The following is a 13082-nucleotide window of genomic DNA, read 5'->3' as shown; positions in this document are numbered from 1 at the left end:
CATTCCTCAGCTCCTGGGATTTTTCATGCTTCATGTGAAATGTGTTCTGGCTTCTCATGGATGAGTTGTCTTTGGTTGTGCAATTGGAAAAATATGTCACTTCTTCTTACAAACCGTTGGCACAAACTGTGAAGAAAAAACCTGGCCATCTCTGGTGTGACACGAGGCTGGCGAGGCCTTTGCTGCAGATTCTGGGAACCTGCCTGCACAGCTGGGATGCAGAGGGTGGTGAACAAGCAGGAAGCTGCCCTGCAGCCTCCTCCTGGGTCTGGGAGTATGGGGTACTGCCTCTCAAGTTCTGCAGGCATTTTTGTTACATGTATCCTCAGTTCCACAGAACACAGGCTGGGCTAATGTCAGCACTCTTTTCCAGTGAGATTTGAAATAATGAAATGTAGCATCTCAGTCAACTGAGAAAAACAAACAGACAGACAAACAAACAACAAAAAACAATAGTCCCATGACTCCCTTAGATGCATTCTTACTAAAGGGAGATGCCGAGGCCTGAGTTGAAGAATGGACCCAAGAATCCAGAAGGAACACAAGCAGATATTCCCAGAGGGTTGAAACAGACACTCATGTGCAAGACTAAGTGTCCTGTTATGGTCTCCTGGGACTGTGAGGGGGCAGCATCACACTGGAATGATACAAAAAGGGCAGTCCAGTGAGCAGTCCCTGGGCGGCTTCTCCATTCCTTAGGATTTTTGTTGTTTAATCTCTGGGTTTTCTCTGCACCTTCTTCCTGGTTGGTTTGTCAAAAGCAATGGATGTATGGGATTGGACATCTTTTCAATCATCTGGAGGAAGCAGAGGGCTGTGTGTGGCTACAGCTGCAGTTGTAGGAGTTTGTGAACTTGCACTTTTAAAAACAAAGGAAAAACATACACCTTGCTTTCCCCAGGAATTCATGAGTACAGCACATCAACAGGGTATGAGTGATGCGAGTTTGATAGTTGTCTGAGGTCAGACTTTGTGATATGATGTTGGCAATATCGTTGGTGTTTGGGACTCCTCTGCAAATGTGTCCCTTTAGTAGTCATGTTTAACCCTGAAATAGAATTTCAAAAACCCATCTGTGAAATGATAGCATACTTAAAATAAGTACCTAGCTTCTAAGAAGAGGCGGTATGGTTTAGTGGGTAGGAGAACAGTCAGGTAGACTGCCTGAGTTATCATCTCAGCTTCTTCAGTTTATAGCTAGTTAATCTTAGGCAACTCATTTTCATCTTCCTTTCATTGAGTATTCCTGTCTGGAAATTAGAATGAATATAGTTGTTATTTGATAGCATAATAATACAAATTTAAGATGCTTATCTATATAAAAAATATAGAAGAGCGTCTGGCACATAGCAAGTATTTAATAAATGTTTGATTTTTATTCCAAGAGCACCTACTCTGAATAAGGATACTCATTTGAAAAAATTATATTGGTATGTTTGTTAAAAACACACCTGTTAATTTGTTTGAACAACTTATAGGTTTTCCAGGATACACCATAATTTGATCTAAGAGGATATTTTATATTTGCCATGAACAACCTCCCAAAAACACGAGGGTTAGTTTTAATCAATGAAGAACACAGGGCTCTTGTTTGTCAACACTGAAGTGGTCTAATTTAGTGGTATTGTTTGAGGACCAGTATGATTAGCAGAAATATTGGGTGTGTGTAGACAGTTAATGGGACATACTTTGTACCTCAAGCCAGCTATTTACTCCAATACTTGTGAGTCCCCTGATATCTAGATTATATATTACAGCTCTGTGTAAAATTTTGAATGAGTTCTATTTCAAAAATAGCTTGGAAATCACTAGCATAATATAGAAATTACTCATATCCTTTTGCCCCCTACTGCTTTCATTGTGTGTATACCCTAGGGAAGCTGCTAATGTTAATATTAGCCTGAGCAAAACATAATTAGGAAGGTAAATCTACTGCAAAAAAGTAATATAGCCTAGATTAAATAAATTAAATATAAATCAAATCAAATATAAAACAATACATTCAATTATCCGCATCACTGCCTCCTTCCCCTAACATGGGTGAGACTAATTTCCTTTCTGGGATAGGACCAGATCTGAGCCAAGGCCTGTGAACTGCATCAACCCCTGGGAAGATAGTGCTTGATCTATCTTTTTATATGGTATGTTAAGCATTACCTAGAGGCATGGCCATTTGAATCAGATAAACTTTCAATATGAATAAGGAGACCTGCACCTGTCTTAATTGTTAATGCACAAGCTAGTCTTTGTGTATGATAGGAACACCTACTTAAAATACGCTATTAATGTTCATGTAAGTTCTAATCTGCAATGAGCCATGTATTAAGAATATATTAGCTGAGTGGATAGCATGAGACCAGCAAGTTAAAGTGCGTATATGCTTAAGGAAGCTTTCATGTTTGGGCAGTAGGCACAGCAGTCCAAAGCTGGCGCTGATCCTGGAATCAGACATAGCCATGACCCATGTTTGACACTTTGGCTGGCCCCACTCTGCCTGTTAGAATGATGTTCAGATTTCCTGTCTCTACAAAGATCCAGTGTCTGACCACTCAGGATCTAGAGCTCTCTAAGGCAGGATTGCAGAGTGCAGGATTCCAGCTGTGGGTCTCCAGTGTTCTCACAGAAGACATTACTTTTTATCAGACTGTAACGCCTGAGTTTAGAAGAATCTGATTCCACCTGCCCTGTCCTTTTTTCTGCTCTCACCTCCTTGATCTGGGTTGGTTGTACTTAATGTGGACGACCTTTCTCTGTTGAAAGTAGGTCTTAGGTAGGAATAATTCATGAAAATAAAGCTGCATCAGTTTCTAGACTTTCCCAATTCAGCAGCTTTGCTTATATCCACAAAATCGGTGGAGGTGACAATGTCCAGAGACAGTTCTTTTTTTTTCTCATTATGTCACTTTATTTTATTTTTTTAATTGATTACATTTCATTATGTGACACAGTTTTGTAGGCACTGGGATTCCACCCTCCCCTCCCCCAAACTTGCTCTCCCCCATGGTGGATTCTTCTATCTTGTTGCATTACCACAGGTCAAATTCAGTTGAGATTCTTTCCTTGCAAGAATCTACAAAGCATAGAGTCCAGCATCTTATTGTCCAGATAAGTTCAACAGTTTCATGGGGAAACCGCAGAGACAGTTCTTACAGTTGGAGAATAACCAAGAAATTAAAAAAAAATTGGCCACTTCTTGGTAAAACTTTGCAACCTGTGTCATACAAAGTTCTCCTGATGTCATGTACCCCTCCTCCTTGCCTGCACACACCCCAAGTCTTAATCCTTTTCTTTTCTCTGATCTTTTTTTTTTTTTTTTTTTAGAATGCCCACTCCTCGTTTCACTATTGTAAATTTCCTTGTGTTTCTAGCAGTGTAAGAGAGTGATTTTAGGGGCCAGGTCATTATGCTGTAAGTCGCTGACTTAGTTGGGTGGCCTGTAGACATTGGGATATTGAGTTAAGTTCATGAACGTATGAAGAAGTGAGCAGCTCAGGGGCAGATGTTCTCACTGCTCCCGAGCAACGTCATGACCTGTGACCTGCTCCATTTGCAGGCTCTCAGGCCCCAAGGTTCTCTTTTCACTGAGTCTACCTGCTTTTGTTGCTTGTAGATTGACCTGATTCTTCGAAATCATCCCTCACAACCCTGGCCAATTGATTTTCTCCTTGAACATTTTTCCATATTTCTCTACTGTGCAAAAAATGAATAAACAAAGCCCAAAATCTCTTTGGTGTGATATCTAACATTGAGTGGGGTTTGTTTTGGAAATCCCCTTAAAATTATTTTCATTGCAAATATCCCAAACATTTCAACATACAAAAGTTCTCATTTATCTACCATTGTGATTTAATGAAAATGAGTATTTCTCTAATATTCAACATTGATTATCTTTCCCTAAAGAAACAAGCATTACACATACAGATAAGCCCTCACTTCTTTCCTTCTCTTTTCCCTCTAGATATAATCATTCCATTTAAGTTTTATCTCTTTTTAAAAAGATTTATTTTACTTAACAGTCAGAATTGCTGAGTGAAAGAGGGAGAGACACAAGAGAGATCTTCCATCATCTGGTTCACTCCCCAAATGGTCACTATGGCAAGAGCTCGGCTGTACTGAAGCTGAGAGCCAGGAACTTCTATCAGGCCTTTCATGTGGATGCAGGGGCCCATGGAATTGGACCATTATCCTGTTTTCCTAGGCCATTGATAGGGAGCTGGATTGGAAGTGGAGTAGCCAGGACTCAAATCTGTGGTCATGTGGCATGCTGACACCACAGGTGGATGATTAGCCTGGTATGCCACCATACTTTTCCCATCCTCCTCTCAACCTACATACAAACCCCTATTTTTCTGTCACAACTCTCCCATGTGAACCATTTGATCAGGTTAGCATGCTCTTCTCTCGGGACCTTCATTCTCCCTCCTGGTTTTTTCTTTCTCTGAGGCCCAGCTGACTTCCCACCTATTTCATCAATCCTCTCATTTCTACCTTACTGCAGCATAAGCCATTATCTTTACTGTTCACATGAAGACAAGGTGATATGTGGCAGTCTGGAGCAGTTTCCTCCTCGTGTAGCATTTCTAGTCCCCTCACAGTCAAGTATTCATCTTTCTTTGTATTCTGGTTGTCTTCATTCGTTTATCCTTCAAGAGGAACAGCCTCAAAAATAAGAGCTGAATCTTAATTATGTGGATTCATTCATTATATACATGTTAACTGAGTGTCTGCTTGTCAGTTTTAGGAATTGTCCTAGACACTTGGAAAACAGAGGTACTATTTTAGACACACTTGAAATATATGTGTTTTGTATATACTCTGTCAGTGTCAAATACAAAAGGCACAAAAGGTTGGATTATAAGGTAATTTCAAGTAAGATTTAATTCCCTTTAATGCACTGTGTAGTCCATACTGCTAGGCAGATGAATGTAGGAATGTGAATTTTAATCCTTTGAGAACAGGCACATCTGGCTATGCTCCCTGTTATCAATATATGTGCACTTTGGGGAATAACTGCAGATTTTAACAACAGCGTTAAGTTTGGGCTGGTACAATGGTTCAGTTGGCTAATCGTCTGCATGCAAGTGGTGACATTCCTATGTGTACAGGTTCATGTTCCACTTCCTTCCAGCTCCCTGCTTATGGTTTAGGAAAACAGTGGAGGATGGCCCAAGGTCTTAGGACCTTGCACTCATGTGGAAGATCCAGAGGACACTGCTAGCTCCTGTCTTCAGATCAGCTCAGCTTTGGTCATTACGGCCATTTTAGTGGTGACCCAATGGATGGAAGATCTTTCTCCTTGTCTTTCCTCTTCTTTGTAAATCTAATAAAATCAATAAAATCAATAAAAATAAGGTATATTTAGCATCCAGTAGCAAAGTTATGGAGTGATAAGATATTTATAACAGCATGTTCATTCCACAGTCAAATGAAACAAGTCTGGTGTGGTATTTCTCACATATTTGAATCAGTCACCAGTTCACTGTTTTCTGTGTTTCTACATGGTCTGATACTGAACTGTGGTTGTCAAGAAGACCAACATTCTTTTTTAAATTCTTTCAGCCTCCAGGAAAGGATAAAATCTCTCAATTTGTCACTTAAAGAAATCACTGCTAAGGTAAGCATGGCTGTATTTCCATTATCAAAAACAAACTGAGGATAAATTTTTCTTTTGACTTAATTTCAGTTGCAGATCACAGAGTGCTTGGATTGTGGGATCAACATTCCAAGGCCGTTTTACAGGCCAGATGGATAAGTCAGAAGAGCCAGAAGAGTAGAGTGAGCTGCTCTTGATGGTAGAGGTCTTGACGTATGTTCACCTCAGAAATAGACTAGTTTGATTTTTGCTTCAGCAAGAGCTGTCAAGTTGTAGGCTAGGAAGGGATTGCTTTTGTGCATATTGATTACCTTTGCTTAAAAAGACTTCCCAGAGAGGGATCATTTGAAAAATTGTTTCCTTCTGGTTGGGCAACATTGACATTCCTCACCAATGGAAATGAATTTGCGATGGTTGCTATTTTTTTTTTCTGAAAATTTGCAATTGTCTTGAGAATTATTCTGCCTATGTTATCTTCTATATTGAAACCTTAGTTTGTGTAGTGAAAGAATACTTCTCCATTATTCACTGGGAGCACATAATCAGTTAAATTAAACGGTCAGTGTCCTGTTTAACTAGGATGACTACAGATCTCCAAATAGTTAACTCTGACAAAGTGATTGACGGATTGAGAAGTAGAATTAATTACCCAATGAATTACAGAATGTGGCAGAATACAAATCCTTACATACCTTCCTTAGGTGGAAGGTGTGAAGGATGAGTAGTTAGGTGGAAAAATAGGGGAAATGAAAAGATGTTGAGCAAAGAGCAAAGCAGGTTAGCATCTACGGGCCTGAAAGTGCCCAGAGAAAGAATACATGGAGCATTCCAAGGGCTTTTCAGATCACCACAGCTAACACAAAATTGGGGGTAGATTCTTGGCAAAAATGATATAGTTATGCTGCCCTCTTTGGTCAGTTTTGTGTTTTAGTGATTTCTGAATATAGCTTCTAATGGTTTTGCTACTAGTCTCCTGTTTAAGGTGTGATAAGCTATTTTACCCTATGTAAGAGGAGAGGAGAGATTTCTGTTAGGATCATAGACCATAAGATGGCAGTACACTTGGGACCTCATGAAAGTTTGAAACCTGCTCTGTTGCCTCAGAGCTTCCTATGAACATACACTCAAAGAAGAAGAGCAGGGTGACACTCCAAGAACTTCTTTTTAAAATGATTTTTTCTTTCTATATGAAGTTCAGTGCAAAGACCTGAATCCCTAGCCACAACTATGTGTGGCTGTGTGGAGACTGGTTGAGTACTCCTTTTGGCTGCGACCTGTGATTCCATCTGATTAATAATCACGGAGAACTGAGATTCTGACTCACTTTGTCAGTTTGGTTATGTGAAGCAGCAGAGGAAGCAGGAGAGAGTAACCTGAATTTCTTCCTCCAAGTGCAATGGCCCTGCCCACTAGCGTTCATATTTCTATCAGTTTCTTCACTTTGCTTTCAGTGGAGCCAATAAGGAGATGGAGAGGAACAAAAGCTTCCTGGCATAGGAAAAGTGGTAAATTCCATCTCCCTTATTTTTAAGAAGGTGTATTTATTTACTTGAAAGAGTTACAAAGAGAGAGACAAAGATGAGAGAAAGATAGAGAGAGAAGAGACATAGAGATCTTCCATCCCTGGTTCACTCCCTAAATGGCTGTAAAGGCTAACACTGGGCCTGGTTGAAGCCAGGAGCCAAAAGCATCTTCTGGGTCTCCATGTGGGTGTAGGGACCCAAGGCTTTGGCCTCTTCTCTGCTGTTTCCCAAGCCATAATTAGAAAGCTGGATGCAAAGAAGGGCAACTGGGACTCAAATTGGCACTCACATGAATGAGTTATAATCCAGATGTTTATATGTGTGTGCTTGAAAAACATATTGTGCATACAACACACACATATGCACGTTGTATTGGCATTTGTTGATAATACTCAACTTTGTTAAAGACCTTAGACTTGCCCAAAATGATGTGCTTTGTTTCCTAGATATCTTAACTCATTCACCATACTGTAACAAAGTACTAAGACCTGGTAGTTTATAAACCACAGAGTTCAATTTTTGAAAAGTCTAAAGTTAGACTGCCAGCATGGTCGGGTTCTGGTTAGGGTCCCCTTTAGTTGCTGGTTTCTTACTGTGTACTCATATGGTGGGCAGAGACCAAGAGAAATCTCGTGCGTCTCTTTGATAATTGTGCTAATCCTATTCATGAGAACTCTGCCCTCATGACCTGGGTACCTCCTATAGGTTCCACCCTTAATATTGTGTGATTGACGGTGAAGATATCAAAAAATGAAATCTGAGGCACACTGACATTCAAGCCATTCTCTACTACATTTATATAAAAAAAGAACTTAGACTTTTGTTTGCCATAAAATTAAGAAACTCATGCCATTAGATTTTGAATGTAACTTTAAATGTTCCATTTGCCAATGTGTTCCTTGAAGAGTAATTTTATTTATAGATAGAATGAAGATACAGAATTTCTGGGCATGTATAGGTGAAAATGCCCAGATGCACCCACATGAGTGTGTGAGTGGAGAGGATGTGTATATGTCTATAGATAATTAAAGCATAACTTCCTATTCACACAAATATCCATTGTAGACTAGATTGTTGGGTGACCATGTGGTGCATGTACATTGTGTGTGCACACACATGCACATCTGATCATCTGTAAATTCCATCCAGAGAGAGGGAACCTTCCTTCACTCATTAGGCTTTTTCATCTCTTATGAGTTACCTAAATCAAATTTAGCAATGGGATAAAAGACATGGACAAAACAATGGAAAATGGGTGAAATGTTGTAGATAATGGATTGCATCTACCAGAGCCTGAAAGAGTGTTCATTGCAATTTAGTAAGGAGATTTGGGAAGGAAAGAATTATGGGAGATATTCTGGAGTTAGTGAAAATGTCCCAAGACTTCTGGTGACATGTGCCAGTCATCAGATTGATTGGACGGGGTGTGCCAGTCATTGAACATCAGGCCAAATCAAAATTTGGTGCCAGGAAAGATGTCCTAGACATCGTCCTGGTATGACATGCTGCCAGAGCGCATGGCCATGGAGAAGGCTTCAAGTTTACTTTGGACACATAGAAGCTGAGCACTGTTGGTGCAGCCTTTGGCTCAGAGACAATCAAATTGTTGTCTTCATCCAAAATGAGTTGGAACCTTTTACAAGGGTGTTGGAAAGTTACAACCACCAAGAGGAAAATATCCCATGTAATTGCACAAAGAAATAGTGGAGTATTTTAGTCAGGATGGGCAAGGTCTGCTTTGATTCTAAAAATAATTACAGTTCACTCAGAGAAAGCAAAACATTTAATGTTGATTATATTTGGAAAGACCTAAATTATTTTAGGGACATTGAATTTATAATTTCTCTGGCATCTAGTGAATCCAACTAGGTTAATTCTAGAAATTAACCTAGATTCATTCAGAGATCTCAACTTTAGACCCAGAAAGAGTGAAGCTTTAGATTATACGCTTAGTGGATCCCCACAGATGATCTCCATATGGTCATTCTTATTTGATCTGTGCTGTGTGCTGTTGTCAATGTTTTCAAGAAAAACACAAAGTGTTAAGAGCTTGGGAAAATAAATGATTCAACATGAACCTTACCAAGTGTTACTTGTCTGTTTACAAGTCTGACTTGCCAACAAATATGTGCCCTCAAGGTTTCCCCAGATGTTCACTTGAAGTTAAATGTAGCTGACACTCTGATCTTGATCTTCATGACTATATATTTATTTACTGCCTACTACCTGCCAGGCACAGAACAAAGTGATCTCTATTAGCATAGAGCTTTTATCTCTGGAGAGAGAGAGGGAGGGAGAGAGGAAGGGAGGGAAGAAAAGAGAGAGAGAGAAAATATAAAAACAAAGGAATAAAATGTCAATGGAAGAGTGTTCTGTGGGAAAATGTCAGGCAACGAAGAGGGAGGACAAAGAGGGCCAAGGGAGGCTGCTATTTGTAGCAGGTAATCAACAAGGGGAATGTTTGTACAGAGAATCCTGAAGGAAGTGGGTAAACTAAGCTAATTGGGACAAGGGTGTGTCAGACCTGAATAGAGAGGAAAGACCTGGCAAAGGGAGAAGACAGGATGGCATTTTATCTGGTGATTACAGCCTGTTATATTAACTACTGTCAGTTTTATGTTAGGGTCTGTTGAAGGGAAGGGGATATGGATTTAGAATATACCAGGACCTCCCTCTCCTTCTTCCCTGGCCTTTCCCCTGTCCTCCTCCTTCCTGCCCCACTCTCCCCTTCCCTATTGCTATTCCCTTTCCTCACCTCATTTCTTGTTGTTTTAAATTCTTGTTTAGTTACTCCCTATCACCCTCTTAGACCTCTTAGCTAGGTACATACCCCCAACTCTCTGGCCTGGCTCTGTGCAACCTTCTGACATGTAGCTGAGCATGGATGATGGTGACTCTTTCTCCCCTTCTAGGTGTGTATGAGTGAGAGACTCTGCAGCACTCTGAGGAGGAAAATGAGTGATATTGAAACCCAACTGCCAGCCTTGCTTGAAGCCAAAATGCTTGCTGTATCAGGTAACTGGAAGTGGAAGAGACAGGCCTGTGGACCAGCGTGATGGCAATCACCACTGGATTGTGTTATTTCTGATTTGCAGTCTAGCATTACTTATACATACATACTCAGATATCAGAAAACAGTTGTGAGGTGTTTCACTAAAACCCATAGAGAGGAGCATGATTTCCTCATAAAGGGCTGGGCAAAGTACATAAGAATATAAATGCGCACATAATATGACCCCTATGTAGGTGCTATGTTTTGGCTTTTTGGTTCCTGTTTCTTTAAGAGTTACAAGGTTGGATTACTGCATGTGATGTGTAATTCAAGCAGATGTATGTAGGGTAGGCATCTATAGGTGCTCAGTGAAGACTATTGCACACGGTCAAACCTTTCCTCTTGGAGGAAGGATGGGAATATGAAGCAAGTTGATGTTCTCACTTTAAAAATCTAGTGGTAAATCTTGGAGATTTCTGGGGAGATCATTGTCCTTTCTTATTCTGGCGGCTATTAAAGGATTTTTTTTTTCCCATTCATAGTAGTTTGAAAACAAGGCTCTCTGAAATTAGTGTCTTACCCTGCCATTTGAATAGTCCTGTCAAACATTTCTCTGAACTTGTTATTTTAGCTGACTTTCACAGTACCTGTATTAGGTAGGGCGGAGACACCATGATTTTAATGAACCAACGAGGTGATTGAGGCAGTGGGATGTGTCCTTTGGGCTATGCTCACTCAGTTAGTTAAGGAGTGGCAGATCAGGAACTGGAGTCCACTTCTCCCACTATGTGAGATCTATGGATTTTTAATCCAGTAATGTAATCATGGCCTCAAAAATTCTCTGAGTTTCATAGGTTGAATGAACTCACAGTGCATCAACTTCTAAGGAGTCATAAAAATTTTATGAAAAGGTGTAATAATTACATGTATGCGTTTTAAATGGTATTTTAAGAAGGAATACAATAATTGGCAGCTTCTGCTCCTCAGATCATTAAACAACTAATGTTGGCAGCTAACGAGTAATTTGGTCCCTAGCGCAGTCACGCATGCTATTTACAACCAATAGAACATTGCGATGTGAATGTGAGGCTTGGCTCTTAGTGGCTTCACATGCCATTTACTTGGAATTATGACCCCATTTTCTAAGAGAAAAAAAAGACGACTGAACACAACCTTGCTTCTGAGTTAGAGTTTTTTTCTCTCTCTATCAATACATCTTTCCCAGGAATACAGGTGGATGAGTGTCTGTTGAGCCCAAGGGAGAAGTTATATAATTCAGGCAGCTGAGCTGTTTCTTACTCCACTATGAAAATTCTCTTTTTAGAATGGCAGGCAAAATGCTTAAGATGGAATACATCTTGCAAATCGGTCTGGGTTTTCTTTTTAGTCTGTTGGTTGGCAAAGAAAAATCAAAGCCTAATTGGATGGCTTACAAGCAGCTCTCACAGAAACCCAGTTTTGTCAATTTTCATCTTGTTGCCATAGAGTGTGGTGTATTGGCTGACCTGAGCGTGTTGTCACCTCTCACCCTCTCTGTTTCTTGACTACCCTGTAGGCTCTTGGGTGAATGGAGCTCTTCATCAGTACACTGTCCCTCTGAGCTGTACTGGTGGCAGAGCGGTCATCATTCTTTTGCACTTCTGCCTGCAGTAACAGTCTTGTTTTCTCCTAATCCACTAATCTGAATGGCAAACTCTTACTCAGACAAAAGCCATCACAGCAAACCCCTCTAAGAGAATTCTTTCTCTAGTGTGAGCATGCCAAGGGACAGTGCCCTTGAGATTCTTGGAAGCCCTTTTAACTGGAAAAAGACCCTATGGGTCTTGACATTTTAGTGGGCCTTTTGTTTGTCTGGAAGTTTTATGTTTCTCAGTCTTGGATTTATATATATAGACAGATCCTATATTTGATCTATGGCCTGAGGCTGTTTCTTGATTTGGGAATCATTTCCCATCTGCAGAGGCTGGAAATGAAAAGCAGTTATTGTTTTTTTTTCCCAAGCCTAGCAGATCTTAGTTTCTTTAAACTTAGCAGTTTATTCTTTAGTTCATTTCTCTTCTCTTATATTTCATCACACAAAATGACAAGAAGCCAGTGGAGACATCTGTATTCTGCCTGCGAATCTCTTTGACTCTGTCAGTCAGTGTGTTGGCAACACTTTTTAATATCACCTTTGTTGATTACTGAGTGACATTTTGTCACTACAAGGATCCTTTCTCCTCCAGCTTTCAATAATAGTTTTATGATAGTTTTCTTACTTTCCTGTAGCCTCATCAAAAGACAACATTACAGAAAAAATAGTATTGCAATCTTAATTGGCTTTCACTGGTGATTGTAGAAACAGGCAACACCTTGTTCATAAAATGAAATGAAATTTTGATGAATTGAGCAGAAGAAATTGGTTTCATAGCAGGAACAGGCTGGAGAAAAATGAAGCAGAACAGAGGATGGGTTGTTTCAAGTTACTTTTCTTATAAAGGCTAAAGTGGCTTCATCCTGCTAGCTAGTGATGGCTAATCTAGGGTTCTGACCTTTTGTCTCTGCCGCCCTCCCTTCCCCCTGATTTGTCAGAATGTCAGATAAATAGCGTAGTTTAGCCTCAGTGGCATGGAAGATTAATGTGAGTGGCTCCATTTGGTCTGGTCTACTGGGCCTAGTCCAGGAGGTCAGTCCAAATCCATGGGTTTCTGTGCGTTTAAACAGCCTTTACAGAGGGCTGTTATGCTTCTGACTACTCCTTGGACCCAAAGCCAATGTCTCTGATTTTAGGGTTTTGTTCCCCAATACCCCATTTCCAGATAACATTGTCTGTGCTTGTGTAATAAGCTACTTCAAGACTTAAGGACCTCAGATGTCACCAGTCGTTTATTTTACCCCATGAATCTGCAGTTTAGGCAGAGTTTGGCACAGATAGGGCTTGCACAGCCAAGGAGGGCTGCATCAGGGTGGCACACACATACAAGTGGCATTCACT

At 40.3% G+C, this 13082-nt stretch overlaps 1 protein-coding gene across 1 annotated transcript in view; it reads left to right on the top strand.

The window, feature by feature from the left end:
• DISC1 (DISC1 scaffold protein) overlaps positions 1-13082 on the top strand; it is a 254432-nt gene that overhangs the window by 66693 nt on the left and 174657 nt on the right. Inside the window, exons 7-8 of the mRNA XM_040968315.1 lie at positions 5560-5614; positions 10029-10131. Coding sequence (XP_040824249.1) covers positions 5560-5614; positions 10029-10131 — 158 coding nt within the window. The remainder of the gene's footprint in view (positions 1-5559; positions 5615-10028; positions 10132-13082) is intronic.

This window comes from Ochotona curzoniae, unplaced genomic scaffold (assembly GCF_017591425.1).
Source record: "Ochotona curzoniae isolate NIBS_2020 unplaced genomic scaffold, NIBS_Ocur_1.0 scaffold_4683, whole genome shotgun sequence".
Taxonomy (NCBI): Eukaryota; Metazoa; Chordata; class Mammalia; order Lagomorpha; family Ochotonidae; genus Ochotona; species Ochotona curzoniae.
This window is presented reverse-complemented; position numbering and strand designations above follow the sequence as displayed.